Below are 19,739 nucleotides of genomic sequence, written 5' to 3' on the forward strand. Positions count from 1 at the left end.
AAGGTAAGAAGACGGAGAAAAGAAGGGGGGGATGGTAGAGAGGGAGGGAGAGAGAGAGAGAGAGAAGGAAAAAAGAAGAAAAAAGGGGATCGCAAGCGTTGGTCTTCTCGAGTGTTTTTCTATTCAGAGAGGACTCGCATAAAGTTCTATATACCAAGTTCTATCCTATTCTATAGCAAGAACGTGGATACCTTAGGAGAGTAGGGATAGAAGACGAAGGACGAGGTAAAAGGGGTTGGTTCACCCATTCCAGAGTGCCGTTCATTGAAACGAATGGCCTTACCTACCTTTCTCCCTTCTTCCTTTTGTCAACTCTCTCTCTATCTTCGCAATTTCACCTCTCTATTTCGCTCCTCTCCTCACCGAGCTACCCTCTCCGTCCACCGAGTAACCCCTTCTCGCTCTTTAGCTTTTCTCTACGCGACCCTCGAACGCCTTCGTTGGTCCCGCATGATCTCTTCTTCCTTCTCTACCGTCTCCTCTCCGGCTCCGTCTTCTTTCGTCGTTCCTCGCGTCCCCGTCGCCGCGAATCCGCCAGGATTACTTATCCTTCGCCAAAGGACGCTCAAGGCTCAACCTAAAGCATCATTTGAATAAACGCGGAGTTACTGCTCCGTGTTACGAGACCCGGTTAGAAGGACGGAGACGGGAATAGATGGATAGATAAATAGATGGATAAAGAGAGGCGAGCGGGCGTCCTGCGACTATATTAATGACTTGCGATGTCTCCCGGCAAAAAGGGAATACCTAGCTCTCTGTTATCGGGGGTTCCCGTTGCCGTGGACGATGTTTCTTCAACCCCGTCACGGCCGGGTTTTGCGATGAAACGAAAATACGGAGAAGGATAGTGTTAATTTCGTTCAAATGAGCCCACGTTGGACGACGATTTATACGCTCACACTTACGGGATCAACGTACGTGGATTATCGAGGGTAACGAGGACACGGTTGCTGACGACTCGGAAAACGTGGAGACCAACGATAGAAAGAGTTTCAACGAATAGCTTCAAACGAAATTACTTTCGACGCGTTTACGGTCCCCGTTAAAACATCTGCGGTTATTTTTTAAATCGAGCTAAGACCATTAGTTCACTCTCGTTCCCTTTTACGCGCGTTGTTTTTTCGTCGACGGTGTAACGACTGCTCGATGTAACTACCGCGACAAGAGAATTTTTCCGCGCATTTTCGTCCGGTACCGTATGTTTTTAAAGTATTAGACGGTCCTTGGACGTGGCGTTTGTCGCGGGTGAGACATTTGCGTGACAAAGGAGTGCTAAATTAATTGCGGTACTTTTTGCGGGAAACTTGACGCCTCGGTCAAATATCGACACCGTGCTCCAAGTACCGAGCAACGATACTTGGAGTTTCGTGAAACACCTCTCGTACTTGCGTCATTTTGTACTTTCACGGTACCCACACGCGCATATAAAGACAATTTTACGCGTTATTCACGGAACAGGGTCTCAAGATCTTTTACGAATAGAAATTATTTTTTTTAAATAAAACCATGGGAAGATTTCCACGAGTTAAATCTCCTTTGATACTAATGTATTCCACGAGTCTTTCTCGACCCATTTTCGATTCAATATAATCCATTGTAATAGATTGTATCACTCCTGTGTTTCTTTAGTCCTCTCGTTGCATAGCAATATTAAAAACACGAATTCCATACATTCGGACCTTTTTCATCCCAGGTGTCTCGACAGTATAACGCGTTAAGATCGAAAACCGAGAATCACTAACCGTAACATTATAATGAAACAACGAATCGAAGTAAACAGGTACACCCGAGCGAATACGTAACTTAAATCGTGTGTATCAAAACACGTACAATGTAAGATTGAATACACGCGATAACAAACGGTAGTCCCGCGGAACCCGGACCGCGGTCGTGTCGCAATTAATTGGCCGCCCAAGGCCACTCAGCCGTTACCCAAAATAGTGGTGGGTCGTACGCTCGGGCCGGGTTTCTCTTTCTCGAGCACGAGGACCGGTGCTCAAAAGTGGACGATTCACAGTTCAGGGAACACACTCGACCAATCAACGTTCGACCGTGCCGAATTCGCGCAAACGTTACACTCTTGAACTCGAAACACGAACTGTCGCGCGTTTCAGCCCGCCTCTGGTCACACGTACGTCTCTCGCTTACGACGATTTCGCGCGACTAGGTAGGCCACCGCTCGGAAATTTATTAGCGCGGCCCGTAGCGCGATGTTTCACGGCGTACGCTCGCAAAATGAACGCGTTCGAGCGTGGACGTCTCCTATGAATCTCCGAAACGAGTGAAACACCCTTACTCGAATCCGTGCCGTGTAATATTCTTAAGCCCCGGTCGTGCTTCGACAAATTGCAGCGTCCGCTTTTTTCTTTTCTTTTTTTTTTTTGATAAAAGAAAAATTCCTCGCTCGAAGGCGTCAGTACGGTGGGAAATCCGTCGAGGTGGGGTATATCCGTGGATCGTACTCTCCAGAGATTTCTAACGGGTGGTGTTATTTCGTGCGGTCGGGGACACGGTGGCTCGAGAGATTTAAATATTCCAGGACGGCGCGCAACCTTTGCGCGTAGCGCGTTTGCTCGCGGATTGGAGCGGGGAGGGGTTGACGTAAGGTCTGGAGCTACGGATAGACGACGAAGAACCTCGTGGAAGAAGGTCAGAGTGGCGGTGAACCGGTTGAATTATTTGGTCGGGACTATGAGCACGTCGGGAATCAGAAATCGGAAAAGGTACTTTCGGGCCAAAGTAATTCGTTCCGTATCGTACAGCTTGGGAGGGAAAAAAGAAGGAAGCATTAACCGGGTAGGGGGTCTGGATCGGGGGTGGGGAGACAGGAGGGGACAAAGAAGCGAGAGAAATGGACGCCCGACACGCGAGCGTTTCAACGTAACAGTGTTACCGGGACGAAATCGAAGGCAACCCTGTCATCCCAACTTCCGTTCCCCGTCACGAATAAGTGGATCGCGAGATTCTCGTTCTGCGGTTCGGTAACATTTCTTTTTTATTTCATCGTTTTTTAATTCGTTAGCGAAAAGTGCCCATGACGCGTGTAACCACGAGCAAGGATCTCGCGGAGCGCACAGGGTGTTCGCGATTACGCCACTCGAGACAGGTTTTGGATCTTTAGGAAGCTTCCGTAATCGTTGAGTTTCTCTCGAATGGAAAACGTCGATGTTCGAACGAGCGAACGAGGCCTCGATATCTCTCGAAGAGTTCTATCCGAAACGATTACATTTGTTCCGTAGGATACGCTGCTCTCTTTGATACTGTGGAAAATATTTCTCCGATCTACGAAACATCGAACCTGAGACAAAACGGTCCGCAGACCGAAGAACGAGAGCTCCGCAATCCTTACGAAAGTCTTAATTTATTCCAGATCGATTACACACGTATATCTTTGCACCTCTACATTTCCATTATCACGAAAGTACCAATTCTGGATACTCTTCTCGTTTCAAGTATACCTTCTATCCATTGCATCCTCGCACCATATTTCATTCCCACAGTAAAATCTACTGTAACGAACCAAACCCCTCCTGTACTTCCTCAGTCCTCTCATTCTATCCCAAAGTTACAAAACCAAGCTCCCTACAACCAGTATTCTTCTCACTCAAGGACTTCCACAGTATTCAGTCAAACTAAAGACTCAATTACACAAATCTGGTATCGTTTTCTGAAAATGTTCAACTGTTGATTTTCGAAAAAATTGTTCAAATTCTGCTGGAAAGTTTCCCGGTTGCTCGAGGCAGACGATCCGTCGCCGCGTTGCTTTGCCTCGCCTCGCGCGGCTGTAAACATCGTTCGTTAACGACGATCGCGAGCATTCAGATTCCACGGTTGACTTCGTCGAAGATATACGAACGATGAAAGCCGCGTGGCCCGAGGTATCCGCGGCCGCGAACGACGGTAACGAGGTAAGCCGAGGAAGCCCTCTTCGTTCGCCCCGCCCCGCCACGGGACCAACCGATACTCCAACGACTATTTATAAAATTAGTCCGATACGCGGTACGCGTTACGACGAACACGGTTGACGCGCTTAAAATATTCAAACGGCGCGCATCCCTCTCGCATAATTCCGCCGTTCGAGTAAATTGGCGCCATTTGGCTCGTCCAGGCGGGGCCCCCGCGAATTTACGATTTCGGGCGCAATGCTCGCCCTTACCGTTCCCCTCGTGCCCCGTTGCTCGCCCACCAGACCCGCGATTCCGTGGATCCCATTCCGGAAGACAAGATAGGCCTGATAAATGTTGACGAATACGCCCGTTCTCGGGCCAACAGAGCCCGCGGGCGGAGTGCGAGCCAGGTGCCTCGGCGCTCGTAATGCGATTGACTTTATCTTCGGTAATCGGGTACAAGTGGAAAATCCCCCTCCACCAACAGCCTCCCCCTTCATCTTCGCGGCCTTCTCTTTTCTCTGGCGAGGTTCGAGGAGCCGCCTCTCCTCGCCCGAACGTCGGTTTCGCGTTCCTTTTCCGCTCGTCGTTATCGTTGTCGTCGACACGGCCCCTTCTCGTCCCGCTAATAAAATAATTCTCCCCCTCTCCCTCTCCATCTCCATCTCTCTTTCTCTATTTGGCGTCCGGAGGGACGGAACTGTGGTTATTTATGCTCCTCGAGTGTGCCCGCTCGCGTCCTGTGCGCTCCGTCCGATTCGGCGCGCTAATGCGCCGGAGATTAACGGTTCCAAATCGTTTTCCGCGCGAGTGTCAACCATTGCGAAAGTGCGATCGCTAGGTGGACGTGTCGCTTGTCGCGAACACTTGCGTTCTCCTTTCATCTCTCCGAGCGTGACGGCCCGCGCCGAGTGCATCGGCTGTTGCTCCCCGCGGTGGTGCAAGCGATCCGTGAACCGTACGCGCTGCCAGAACTCGGCCGGCAACCGATGCGTTCGGAGAACGATATTGTTCGGAGGACGACTTGTACAGTATATATATATATATATGTCGAGGCGAGTTTCTCGATCGTAAGGGACGAAATACCTTTGCCGATCGACGAACGGATAAATGAATTTTCTTTTTCCAATTATGGTTCTGCTGGTGGTGTACGGTTTGATTCTGGATCCTTTTTGAATTAATTCAACGACGTCGACGGTCACTATCAATTTTGTTTTCCAATTATGATTCTGTTGGTAGTGTACGGATTGATTCTGGATCCTTTTTGAATTAATTCAACGGCGTCGACGGTCACTATCAATTTTGTTTTCCAATCATGGTTCTCTTGGTAGTGTACGGATTGATTCTGGATCCTTTTTGAATTAATTCAACGGCGTCGATGGTTACTATCAATTTTGTTTTCCAATTATGGTTCTCTTGGTAGTGTACGAATTGGTTCTACATTCTTTTTAAATTAATTCACATGCGTCGATGGTTACTATCAATTTTGTTTTCTAATCACGGTTCTGTTGGTAGTGTTCTGGATCCTTTTTAAATTAATTCAACGGCGTCGACGGTTACTATCAATTTGGTTTTCCAATTATAGTTCTGTTGCTAGTGTACGGATTGATTTTGATCACTTTTAAGATTAATTGAACATTTCTTTATGAATGATTCGATCGTAGTTTGTATACTACGTAAGTGCATACTGCATCTTCGGATTATCATCCGTTTAGCTCGATGCAACACGATGGGTTCTTCTACATTACTGACGTAGGGTTCCCGTTCTCCCTTTTATATTATGTAGGGTAATTTTCCCCTTGTTTTTACCTAATAGGTGAGAATACCGTTCAGGCGGAAACGTTTAATAAACGATCCTCATTACGACCACATTACCGTTAAAACGAGCCATTGCTTCTCTCATTTAGTGGATCTTTGGTTTTCTTAGTTGCGTGTGGCTGGAGGATATTATCCCTCTAAACAAGAGATAGGGGAGAACTGCCTTGTGCGTACCGGTCACTTAAAAGGTATCTCCTCAATTTGTACGTTATTGCTTAATATTAACACCCTTTAGTGACGAATACGTGAAATAATTGAGTAATAAAAATTTACGTACGACACTTTGTCTTTTGAACGTGTCATAAATATTAAACAAAAATGAAGCACGATTTCGTATAATCTTTTATCATATTCGTGTATTAATTTATTAAAATTTACAAATACCATTTCTGTTCGTATGTACGATGTTTAAAATTTCAAACGTTCAACTTGAATTTAATCGAGAAGTAAAAAGAGAAATATATATTTTTATTAGGAAACGTGCAAAATAGTTTTCAACGTATGTATGACGTTACATAATAAATTCGAAACTGCGGAAACAGACCCGATTTTAGCTATTTGAGAATTCTACAGCGGTCGGTGACGTTAAATGCATCATGGCATACCGTCGCATAAAGTAATAATGCATTTGTCACGAATGATTTATTGCTAATAAGTGTTATTGAAATTCATTTGATATGCGGGTTTCGGGACATCAAATTCTACGATAATTAATATTGCTGTATTATCAGTGATGTGATTAATACTAGCGGATTATCAGCGGTTTCGGCTGTCTACGATTTATGAAAAACATAGAAAGCTAATTAAAAGCCGGACAAGGGAATAACGGGAGCCGAATGGAAATATTTTTTCAAAGCATCTCGCACACCGGTTCGAGTCTAATAATTGAACGTTGTACCGTGGAACGAATGTTATCGACATATCATAAATACGAAGTCGGTGTCATTGTTGCCGATACAGATTTTCGTTTACGGGCTTACTAATAATATATTGGATAGATTATTACCAAATCGGTTTACTCTGAAAGTGATCAACTCGTTTAAACACCGATTAAACTGCCAATGTTTAATAATACATGATTCACAGTTTGATAAAACGATTTACAACAACACCGTTGAGGATTCATACCGTCGTATCGTCTAAAAAATAATCTATCGGCAGAGAATTCCTGCGTGAAAAATTAATTTAGCCTGAAAATGTTCAATTTATCTTACACTCTATCGTTACAGTCTCCCTTATTCGAGGATGAGCGTTAAAAATTAAAAACATCCAATAGCTCGATGGTGCATCGTTGCTGATGACCCGCTGAGTACCTTTATTAAAAAATTTACCTGTATTAAAGTTCTCAGCCCTTCTAAAGACATCTTACGAGCTCGGAGAATCGGTCACCATTGACCACCATGGTATTCAACGTGTGAAACATCCCTCAAAGCAGTTATTCGATAATACGATTCGTGTCCCGATAAAACGACAAAACGACACCATCGAAGATCCCTATCGTCGAATAGAATCACCTTGGGAAGAATGTATCGGCGGTGGACAACCGTGTGAAAAATAAGTCCAGTCGAGAAACGATTAAGGAAACGATGCCCGTAAATTTCCACGGTTCGCGGAAACGTTTTAAGAGTGTCTCCACGCGAACGACATAATTGCTTCCATCAATCCGTAGCGGGCTAAATTAAAGAAGCATCGGTGACTGTGCCACGGCCACCCGGAACTAACGACATTTTCATAGCCCCGTGGAACCGAGGAGAGAAAGAGAAACGAACGCTCGTAAATTCGACCGAAGGGCGAAGTGAAAAGATAGGGGAACAAGGTGTACGGAAAGCTCACGGACGAACTGCAGTTTTATTTGTTCGCGTTTCCATTCGTTCAACGATGATCAGCGATCGCGATTTCGACGTTCCATCCCCGTCGTCTTAATTATTCAGACTGAATTACGTCCACGTTCTCCGACCAGTGAATTTCGTTCCAGAAAACCGTCTTCCGCTTAATTGAATCGAAAACTCCGGGTACTTTACAACAACGAGTCAGATGTTCGTCCACGCTTCACATATCTCCCGACGTCGTTAACACCGCGGAAATAACCGCAACATTGAAATTACTCCGGTTACCGGGCAAAGAAGGGCCTTCCTTAATCCACGGAGAACACTAATTAAGTATCGCTAATTAATTCCTCGGGATGATGTAATTTATGCGAACAGCTCGTTACCAAACAGATGGTATTCGGCGGCTAATGACCCGGGAATACCAATAATTCGTTGACTAACGCCGTCCACTGAATAAACAATAAGCGCCTCCGTTTCGTTCCTCTCCTCCCCCGCAACGGTTCCTCTCTCTTTCTCTCTGGTCGTCTTCCTTTCCTTTCCCCATTAGGATATAACAATCAAATTTAATAATACACCGCGATAATTCGTTACAGGCTACCCGGAGTGCTTCCCGTAACGAGCCCCGGGGGAATTTAATACTTTTCCCGAACACCTTTAAAAAGGATTAACTTAACAGGCGCTCTCATTACGTCTTAATTGTATTCGCGGATCGTCCCGATCCGACGCGACGAAGTGAAGTAAATTCGAGATTTAAAGAACCGCCGTTCGTGAACGGATTTCGCTTCGAGAATGGATTTCGCTTCGCTTCGCTTCACTTCGTTCGTTCGTTCGTTCGTTCGTTTCTCACCGCGATTGTTGTCCCTCCGTCTCGTTGCTGTTCACGGGACAGTCACGAAACGAACACACGTACACACGAACGGAAGAAGCGAACGAAGATAGCCGAAACGTATGCACGATACTGTCCCCCGTGTCGGCATATCGCGATGGCGCATCTGCAATTTATCGAAGCCGAAGAACGGCTCGCGACCGAATAGGCAAGTAACTACCGAGCATTACGAGGTCCTCAGAGCGATCTGGATAAAATAGCGTATAATTAGATAGAGTGTAAGATATATTTGGAGTGTGTCCATGTTGGCCCGTGGCCAGAGTTCACCCTTTTGATATATACTTATAAAGGAGGTCAAGAGGGTGCCCTCGTCAGAGGGATAGCGCGGACGCGTTCGAGAAACGGTTGCGCGACGGTACAGATTGATCAAATCTCCCATAAATTATTACGCGTTATTAAATTTCTATCGAGGCCACCGTTAACGGGTCGCAGTTATATCGTCGCGATGCGCGATAGGAAACCGCGTTTCGTACCGAGAACACGGGAACATTGCGGATAGATTCCCGAACGAACCGGGAACCTTAATGGACGCGACGCGTTCAATCTCTTCTCGAACGAGAAACCGTGTATCGAGGGAGATTTCGAGAATAGAATTCTTTCGAGACGAGTTAGGTCGAGCCTTTCGTTGTTGTTTCTCGGAGACGTTACCACTGTGTTACGAAGTACTACCGGATTTCGTCCCACCGCCCCACAATTATTTGCCACTCTTTTTTTATAACTCCCCAGGACGATCGTTAAATTCCTTGGAAGTAGTAAACCGAACGATAGAACCCGCGATCATAAGCGCGTTAATCTTTCGGGATGGAAAATAAAATTGGTCCCGAAAGGGGGACGCGGAATTCTTTTTAGGGCTTTACTTTCTTAGATAGGAATACTCAGGGAACACGATTTCGCGTACGATAAAATTCTTAGCGGATCGTCGATTCGTTATTAAGTTTGAATCGTTACTCGTGTAGTAAAGTTAGTCGATGATTTTTTAAAAGTCACCTGTACGAAGAAATATTCGCGTAACTGTTCTCTCGAATTCAGTACAACGTTCAAGAATCGACGCTGTAATTTAACGAATTGATCGCATTATTACGCGATAACTGAACCGTTTCAATATCGACAAATTTCGTGAAATATAACCTCGGTCCCGAAACGGTCGACGCATTTGTTTACTTTTAAACAGAATCTGTCGCGACTTTCGTGTTTTATCTTGGCTTATATTTCGTATCCACACGCGCTAACACCCCCCTGTACACACACTAGTCACGGATTATAATAAATCTTTAGAGGTATGATGTACATTTAACCGTCTAAGAAAGAGCTTGAGGGAAAAATTTGTTCCCTTTAGTCTCCAGAGGCTGTTGACTAATACGATGTGTTTCCTCAACGGCGAATGAAATATTTCGTACTGTGGACACAGTGTGCGGGGTAATAAATGACGCGGAAATAGCCATAAATTTTTAACTGCAAGTGTATTTCACGCGACACATGATGTAGGTGGAAAGACCATTAAACGTCTAGAAAACAATTGTACGTAGTTTCTCTCTGTGCTATATTTCTTTTTTTTTTTTTTCCCCCTCCCCCCACCATTCTTTCTCCGTTTCGAGCGAATGATTTGCATCGTTTGTACGTTCTTTGCGTAAATCATTTTTATATCCAACGAATCTTTATATCACACCCCGATAAGGTATCGACGTCGCAGCCGCTATAAATTTTAAAGCGAGCGAAAGTTCGATATCAGATCTTTCTTAATTACACGCCGTGGCTTAACTTGTCAAGTGTGCGCAATTAATTTTCTACGGTGTTAAGCTAAGCTAAAGCTCTCTACCGAACGCACGCAGCGTGTTCATAAATGACGGGGATTACGCCCGGTACTGTCGACTTACATTGTTATCTAATAATTCTAATTAGCGTTAACGAATCCCTTCGTTGCATTCAGCTCCGATGTTTCGTAAAACGGAGACCTCGACTCGCGGTTCCAGCGACGGGATCGAGCCACGAAATTCAAAATGAATTTATTTAAAATATTCGATTAATACCAATTTCGTGCCGTTCGCGCGCAACGGATTATTTATTTATTTATTCGTTGATCAATCGATAAACAAAGGACAAACATAAATCGAGCGAAATAAATTGATTGTATTGAAAAAAAAATCCGAAATATTAATCGCCATAAATTAACGCGATAAAACTAAACGTGGGCGATAATTATAATTTCTCCGGCAGTGTTCCTATAAATAACTCGAATAATCTTTGGATAAATGTTTGATTTCCGCCAAATAATTCCGGGCAAATATGTTCGATAAATATTAAAGTTTCAATTTTTGGCGTGTACGTTGAAATATCAGGTCGTTCTCTAAGTTCGTGTCGCGGTGTGTTTATACTTTTCGCGTTACGTTTCATAAACACAGATAGAAGAGACAGACGCAAGGAGACTCGAGTAACGAAATTGTTATTCTTCGGTTTAGTCCCTAGAAGAGATTCGAAACATAGATCGTGACGTAAGAATTTTAATAACCGGTAAAATAATAAATGAAATGCGTGTCCATTTTCATCATTTGCTGTTGTACGAATTCCGGAAAGGGAATAAGGTAACAAGAGCAGCAAATAAAATTTGTATCGTTTATGGAGAAGGTGTCTCATTGGCTCGTACGTACAGAAAGTGCAAAATCGATTTCGGAAGGGAAATTTTAATCTGGAAGATAAACCAAACGCCGAATACGTCAAAATCACGTGTATATAAACAATGGTAATGATGCCAAAACTAAACGCATGTTAACTTCACGGGTAAGATTAAAATATTACTTCAGAAGAATAAACGACACGAACATACGGGACGACTCGATGCAAGTTTAAAAAGTCTGTACAAATGTTCGAGTATCATCGTTTTCGACACCCCTAAAAATAATAGCATAGTAAAATAATTTTCAAAATACCTGCAATCATTTTCCATCCACACGTTGGTAATACCAGTCGTTCGTTCTCTCACCTAACAGCGTTCAGGTTGAACCCCGAAAGGGTTCGCGTGCTTCGGCGTTTCTAGTTCGATTCACAAAAGGTCTGGTCTGCTTAGAGGCCGGCTATGATTCTGAATGAGGAAGAGGTAGATAAGACCACCGCGATTATTCACCGTTGAAATTCAGTTCCTCGCGTTCGCGTTCAGCAATTCCACGGGCCTCGCCGTTCAACGAAAACTCTCCATAGCGACTGATTTGCTAAAATTATTCTTTAGGTTGGAAGTAACGAGCGTGGTGTTGCCGATAACCGACAGGAAACGGCTACTCGTAAATTCTCCCCGTATCATATGATTCACGAAATGGTCTGGTAGTTTCATTATGTTCTCTGTAATTGGTGACCCGGCCGGGCTGCGTTCTGAAAATGGACCCTGCTTTCGCGAAGATAACGAGCAACAATAAATCATCTGTGACGAAGGGTTCGTCGAACGAGCCGCTATCACCATCGCTATTTGTACTTAACGCTTTTTCAGCTATCGCGTTCCTGAAAGACGACAGCGCGAATTCGCTGAACCGACTCTGCAATTACTTTTTAACCCTTTGCCCTCGTAGCATTTTTCCACGCAAGAAACCTCGAAGGAAATCTTTTACATCGGACGCGAAAATAAATCGTGGAATAAACTTGGATGTTATCTCGTCGAGATATTTCGTATGCAAGATACTTTATTTGTCTCGAGCCACGATGGAAGTTATTCCTCTCGAAGAATTAAAACTTGGACAAAATTAGAAAAATCCCAGATCGGCGGGTCTCGGTCGCTTTTCGAGTGCAAAGGTGTTAAACATTTCTTTGCTCGAGATTGTGAATCGATCATGAGGAAATGTATCTCGATGGTGGAAGTATGGGTGACAACGGTAGAACATTGCGGACAGGTTACTCGATCTGTAATTAGAAATATATATTTAATTTAAAAATTGACGTAAACGTAGGAACTATCTAGGAACTATGTACGTTATTCAATTTTCTTCGTTTCGAGTCTTCTTAAAAATACACTATCGAGAGCAATCGATGGATCATAAATCCATACAATTTATCGTACACGTGCAAACATTTGATGTCTAAAAACAAACACAGAATCTTACTTTATTTCAAAAAAATAAATGCTTGAAACGTTGAATACAGATCTTTGTACCACAAAGATAATTCAATTTGTGAATTCCTTTCACTCACCTCTCGATATACCAATCCTCTCACTTATCGTAAATTTTGCAGAGTACAAGATACCTTAACGTCTGATAAAATCCCACCACCAGTTATTTCCCTTTGAGTATCCCGAGCGATCGATCACAAATCTAACCCACTCTCGTTCACCGCGTAACATTTTTCCAAACGTGTCGCGACGAAGTACAAACCGTACTAAAGTACGTTTTCTATCGTTTCAGAGAGCCTCAGAGAGTACTTCACCAAGTACGGGGATATCACAGAAGTCATGGTTATGAAAGATCCCACCACGCGACGATCAAGGTAAGCCACAGCACGATCTGCGAAAAAACGCGTCCCGTTCTCCTCTCACCACTGGGAAAAATCAAAAAAAAAAAACGAAAAAAAAACGAACGGATCGTTAATTACCGAAAACTCGGTGTATCGAATTTATCGTCGAGTGTAGCAACCCTTTATCGAGTGGAGCTTTATGCATCGCGATAGCGGTCATGAGAGGCATCTGGACTTTTAATAGCGATGCGAGTATTCGCGATCGCTTATCTGGCTGCGGTTTTATGGAACGTCGTTCCCTTTTGATCTTGAATTATGGGGGCGTTTGACGGTCGACCAAGGATTCCTAGACCCCTTATTAGCCGCGCCGCGGTATTCTGTGCTCGCGTGCTCGCGTTTCCTCTCCGAGATACGCGAGACTCGCGTTATATTCTCGCGCATTATGCTGATCGTTTTTTCAATTAAAACGACCTGTCAAAGTCACCGATCCGTCCGACCGGACAATCATTGGTCACGATAAGGACGATCGTGAGAAAGCTAGCGACGATGTTAACGACACTTTTACGCGATTTACAACGCGGTTCGACAACCGGTTCGCGGTACTCGGCTCGAATCGCGAAGAGAACGCGTTAGGGGAGTACTGGTTGACGCGCGAATCTCGGAACGATTAATTCCGTGAATCGCGATGCACCGTGGTCTTTGATCACCTGTGTACCTTCACCGTGGTCGATAGTTTCTTGATAACTCGGTAGCTCGCGGGACTAATTTATGTTGCGTTTGAAACGGGCGTAATGTTTCGAAGAACGCTCGTTACGCGCGCGGAGCTTCTTCGCCGAGCTCGACACTGTTCCACGGTTGGAAACGAGTAAAAGGAATACGGTGAACGTAATGTGGAGACGATAGTAACCTTACGTTAACGTACAGGTTCTGGATAACGAGGTATTTGTTATTATCGGGGATACACGAACGCCTTTTACGTTATGGAATACTTCCCGTGTATGTGCATTCTTTTTCAAGTCGATTTTAGCATTTTGGTCGCGTTGCAACTACTCTTCCGATCAGTATCTTCTAAGGTGACGTAAATTAGTACGTACACGGTCTTAGGTAGTATGATATTTAGTATTACGACGAAAAATGTTGTGAATATATAACAGTATATATAAAAGTACGAGTCTCTTCAAAGTCAAACCTTTCGGTCGAGTTTGGACAGTGTACGGACTTATTTGCATACTCGGTGGATACTGTCAACACGAATATCGTATACACTAGTTACACAATTATTGCATAATACCAAGGAAATTCAGTTGGGTAGTATCATAGTGCAATCGTGAAATTGAATCTTCATTACATTTAATCAGTGCTTGTATCTGAAGACATCATCCATTTCGGTGCAATCTTTTCACCGAAATGGCTTCCAATTTGTGCAATTTTAATTCATAAGCAATCAATAGTAACTGTACCGAGTGATAATTTCCACCAAAGAGAACAGAAGCTGGAAGAATCCTCCAATGGAGTGTCAACAGCTTGAAAACGTAACGTGATTTCTTTTTAAAACTACTTCAAGTAGTACTCTACTTGCAGGAACTAACTTTAAAGGTAATAAATACATTGGTATTGATAATGTTAATGTTGTGCAGAGAAACCGAACGGTTGCACAAATCGTAAATGGTGAAGTTGCTATTTATTTGCATCGCGAAATATCTTACTACGAAACACCTCTTAGCGCAAATTTCAAAGGAATCGTACCCATTATAAACAAAGTTCTGAAACTTCAACGTAGTATGTAGGATAGTATCAATTTTGGAGTATCAGATCGCGTATACAGTATAGATATAATAATTCTGTAAAAAGAATGTAACCTCATTCACTGTTGTATTATTTTAAAATCAAATTTTGTTTATGACTCAGAATATTCACATCTGGTAGATGTGAACCAGGCTTCAAGGTGGCAGGTGTTTGTATCTTGAACGTGTTAATGAGATAAAAGTTTCGGACGGCCTGTAGCTCGTACGTACATGTTCAGTTTACACATTTCGGTAATTCGAGTATCCGATAATTCCTCAAGGGTTCTAATATCCCCTCAGGGGCTGCAGCTTGCCAGACTCGCTGCGGTACGGGTTTGGCGAACCCGAGGTACCTGACGCCAATCATACTCAAGACTCCTGTTGGTCAGATTTCCCCCGCGTAAGAAAAAAAAAGTTTCTAATACGTATTAAGGGAGTTTGACGAGCTAGGTTCTACTCGGTTTCTCGAAGTTCCATCGTTCGAACTCGTTGTTCACGAATTGCGCGAAACACGATTTTTCGCGTGTATATATATGTTTCTTTATTCGAGAGACACAGAGCGTGTACCTAGAGGCGTGGCTTCCGTGTTTCAAACGCGACCGTGGGCGGAGCGAAGAGACAATACGCAGAGAGGCGTATCCAAACGGAATAAAGGGTATAATCGTGGCCTTGAGCGACCGGTGAACTTTGCTCCGACTGTACTCGAAAACTCGAGGATAAATAGAGAACGAACGGTAAAGTTTATGATAACCATACTCGATGGATACCGAAAAATAATAAACGAAACAATTGGAATACGGAGAGACTTCGTCGCGACCCGTTGAACGGTTCCAGTTTCTAGAAATATATCCCCGAAATATCCATATTCTCAAACGTGATGCGTCCTGCGTGCCGCGGTGTATAAATAAACTTAAGAGCGCGTTATAAACACGTAACGGGTCTTAAGCGAGGATTCGCGCAGTCGAAGAAGAAACACCGTTAAAGTTCGCAACATGCACTAGGTTCACGATACGGACGTGACTTCCTCGTTACTTTTGAGATTTAGAATTTGCGCGCTCCTCTGTCTATATTTATGAACGGGAGAGCACAAAATTCCAATTAAGACTCGGAGTTACTTCCACCTTCGGGACGCTAGAATTCAGATAGGGATTACGGGATTGCAGCCCCGCTTCTCTAATTAAGGACACGCGCAACGGACCCGAAAGGCGTGTGTTTTAGGAAATCGCCCAAGAAATCCTCATTGGAATTTTCACGTCTCTATTTCCGCCAGCAACTCTTCCGGAATAACTTGCAGAGAGAAATTAGAAATCGGACTTAACGTGGCTCCGGTTCCAAGAACGGTTTCCTCGCGATGGAAGTATTTTAAAACGGGTACACCGAACTTTTAGTTTCAGTTTTTCATACGAAAATTGACAACGAATTTTTCCTCCTTGAATCGAAGTAATATATACTGAATTTAAATACGAAACGTACAGAGATTTCAAGCACTCGACTCGTAATTCGAACGCGTTTCTGTAGAACCGTATCTTTCGGTGTTTTTGACAACCAAGACACAAATACATTCCGTACTGTAAAAAAAAAGAAACACGCTAAATAAACGATGAAAACCGTGGATGTTTCTATCCGGTTACTTGGAATAAATTCCCAAAGAATGGGGAATTGTCTTCACTTTTCTGCTCCGTTGATCTTCGATTGATTCGCACTCTTGCGAACCGTTGAACTCCTGAACGAAAAATATCCAAACTCTCCAAAGTTCTCTGCGATGGAATTCTTCCTTGTCTTCTATTTTGTTAAATATTCGAGCGTTTGCAAAATGAACCCCGTCGTTGAACAACCCTGGTACGATTCCGTAAACGGTCGTCAACAGTGGTTGACGCGTTATCAAGAGCGTCTTCGGCAATGGCTAATCGAATCTCCGCGTGTGCTGATAACCTATTTTCGCGGTCCGTCGGGCTGTTTATGATAATGTTCCGCGATACGGGCGGGGATAGCAGGCACGAAATCCGCTCGCGCACAGATGCGAGCAGACTATCTGGTGCAGCAAGCGGCGAGTTGGTAAGTGCGATGCATCTGCGGTAGATAGCGAAAGGAAATAATGGGCGCTTGGGATCGCTTCGTGGCGCGCAGGTAAAGCTAGCTCGCTATTCGTTGTCACATTTGTCTGGCTGATAAGTCTATTCCTGGCTCGTAGCATCTGGGCCTACCATCTTCAAACACAGCGGCGCGTGCTGGATGACTATAAACGTACGTGTAACATTATTAATGTTATGCACCGTTCGCCGAAATAGACCTTACACGCGCGTAATCCGCTCCGGGGAACGCGAGGTTGCGAGTTTCATTCGTTCGCGAAGTTATCGAAGGGTCGGTTAACGCTGGCCGTGCTCGCCCGTCGGTTCTGCGTTCGTTCACCGAACGAATGGAAAATAAAACCGACGTGCTCGCGAAATTATCGTCTTCCGTGTCACAGGGGCTACGGTTCCGAGTAATTTACACGCCACCAAGAGGCCACGCGCCGAGATTATTTTAACGGGGGACTGTTCCAGCGAGAATCTCGAGAATCCACGCGATAAGAAATATTCCATTGGTACGATCCCTTTCGTCCACGCGACAGAACTGTACCGTTCGGTTTCGTAATCGTTTTTACACCTCTTCGAGAGACCGGAACCTTCTTTTTACATCTCTTCTATGTATTATACACAGAGTGTTTGCGACAGAAATAAGACCACGAAGAAGAATTATTATCTTTCGTTAATTCGACAACTCGAAAATGTCAATGCTCAAAGACCGAAGGAAGATTTCGAACCTTCTCTTTCTATTTGAAGTCATCGACAATTTCATGGACGACTCGTTCCCCGCGCAATTCCCCGATTCTTCGCGTTTACTTTTTCCAAAACGATTCAAAGTTCACGATCGATTCCGATGAGTCGTAGTGTCACGGAAGAAAACTCGCGTCGCGTTTACATCTCGAAAACGATAAATTTCTTTATATTAATAAAATTGTGTGTAAAATTTCTCTCGTAGCAAACCATTTGCTAAAATTCTTTCGTGACGTATCGTTGATACGTTCATTTACGATTCTCGTCGACGAGAAAGCAACAACGTCCACGCAGTATCCGGTTCCACGAGAGAGAGAGAGAGAGAAGCTTTTACCGCGTCAGCGCTCGAAACGAACTTTCGAAAATTAGAAACGATCGCGCTGTTTCTAGGCTGATAAATGCTCGCCGCGTACCCTCGCGGCGACGTCCTTTCGTCATAAATATATCGCGTATAATCTGCTCGAGTATTCCCGTGGAATAAAGACGTTTGAAGGGATTGGGCGGAAAGTGTAAAGCTGTTCCCTTGTCAGCGAAATGACAGAATTTATGGACCCGGTTGGTTAGGAGGGGATTGTACAGCATCCGTGGTTCTCCACGGGGCGAACGCAACCACTGAGAAAAGTTAATGGCGCGGGTGGCGCGCAATTTTATCGATGGTTTTGCTAAATTCCACGCCTCCTACTCCCGTCTCGGTGAATGTTCTCGTACACGTTGTGTCTCTACGGTGAGAAAACTAAAATAATCTCCGCCGCTCCCTCTCGTAGTTATTGATGACGTCGTCGCCACGTGTGGGCTTGCAGAGAATTTTTCCCTCCCCCGCTCCGCTCTGGGCCTCCTCGGAGCGCCCCGTATCGGCGTTGGAGAACATGGGTAAATACGAAAAGGCAAAAGTGACTGGCAAGCGAAGATTGGCACGTCTATAAATAACGTAGCCTCCAGGACGGATACGTATCGACATCTCCTTACACTCGAAACATTTTCGTTTTACGACACGATTTTCAAGGCGTTCGAGTGCTCGCGCGATTCTCTCGCCGATTTCGCAAATACTCGGTACTACTCGTCGTGGGTAACGCGCGTGATATTTTTAACAGGATTTTTCAACGGTGTGGGTCGCCCCTTTAATCTTCCTCGAGAGAAATCTCGGCTTCCAAAAGTTTGTAAATTATCGAGACGTTTTAGGTACAGAGGTTTATTAACGCGAATCAGGGGGAAATTTGATAGGTTTACGTAGGAATAAATATTCTACTCCATTTGTTCAAACTGTGCCCATTATCTATGCAATGTGTACGCGTTTCGCGGTGGCTACATCGAAATTTAGATAATTTTACAGTTTTTAGGAACACTCTTAGGAAACCGTGAACATATTAATCTTTGTATCTTTGAAATCTTACATTTTTGTTCCGTTGCATCGTCCAAATCTTAGCTCGATTCTTATCTCAATGCTTATTCTAAAAATTGTCAGGATCATCGAGTCGTATCACCGGGTAAGTGTATTTTTCAAATTACTCGAGATATTGCGACACGAAAGTAACCATCGAAACGTTGCGTAAACGTTTGCAATGAAATTGCACAAGGATGTAACGCGACCATCGTCGCAGGATCGATGGTGGTCGTAAATCGATGTTAGCTCGAATTTTTATTTCGAGGAAAATAATCTTTCCCGGATGAAATTAAACCGGTGGCAATTAAACTTCGACGCGCAGCGGTTACGATTTTATTTGTTCACCGTGAAACATTTAACTCCATCGTTCATATTTTAATCTTTGCTCGTCGAGAAACGCGCGAAGAGTTGTTTGCCTATTAGAAATTTTTATCCGGATGCACATTTCGCCGTGTAAAATGAATACTTTAACTCGCAGTCGCCACCGTTTAATTCCCATGCTCTAATTCTATCGTGTACGCGCTATCTTTGTATCTTTGCTAATTAATCTCTACGTCGACATTCGATCGCTCAATCTCTAACAGTTCGTTGCTGTACCAACATTGTGAACTCGTTCATCGGATCGTGTTTGTTCATTTAGGGAACGTTCCACTGGAACAATATTGTTCGAATTATACGGAACGGGGTAACGCAATTTGTTTAATACCCCGGTGTAAATATTGATTTTACGGAAACTTATCTTCCGCTATTGTAAGTAGACTCTTTCTCTCTCTCTGGATTAACGTCTGAAACGATCATTCCGCGTAAGGGGCAGCGTAACGGTATAATTTATCGAAATATATCCCGAGATCGTTTAAAGAACGATCTGGCTACATCAATCGACGAGTTCATCGCGCGACGTAATTAA

At 44.0% G+C, this 19,739-nt stretch overlaps 1 protein-coding gene across 6 annotated transcripts in view; it reads left to right on the forward strand.

Moving 5' to 3' along the window:
- The window catches only part of Rbp6 (RNA-binding protein 6), a 1,213,208-nt gene that overhangs the window by 529,396 nt on the left and 664,073 nt on the right, over nt 1–19,739 (forward strand). For all 6 annotated transcript variants that reach the window (XM_076319893.1, XM_076319892.1, XM_076319894.1 and 3 more), the window contains one exon: nt 12,803–12,884. In XM_076319893.1, coding sequence (XP_076176008.1) covers nt 12,803–12,884 — 82 coding nt within the window. The remainder of the gene's footprint in view (nt 1–12,802; nt 12,885–19,739) is intronic.

Source organism: Ptiloglossa arizonensis, chromosome 9, assembly GCF_051014685.1.
Source record: "Ptiloglossa arizonensis isolate GNS036 chromosome 9, iyPtiAriz1_principal, whole genome shotgun sequence".
Classification (NCBI taxonomy): Eukaryota; Metazoa; Arthropoda; class Insecta; order Hymenoptera; family Colletidae; genus Ptiloglossa; species Ptiloglossa arizonensis.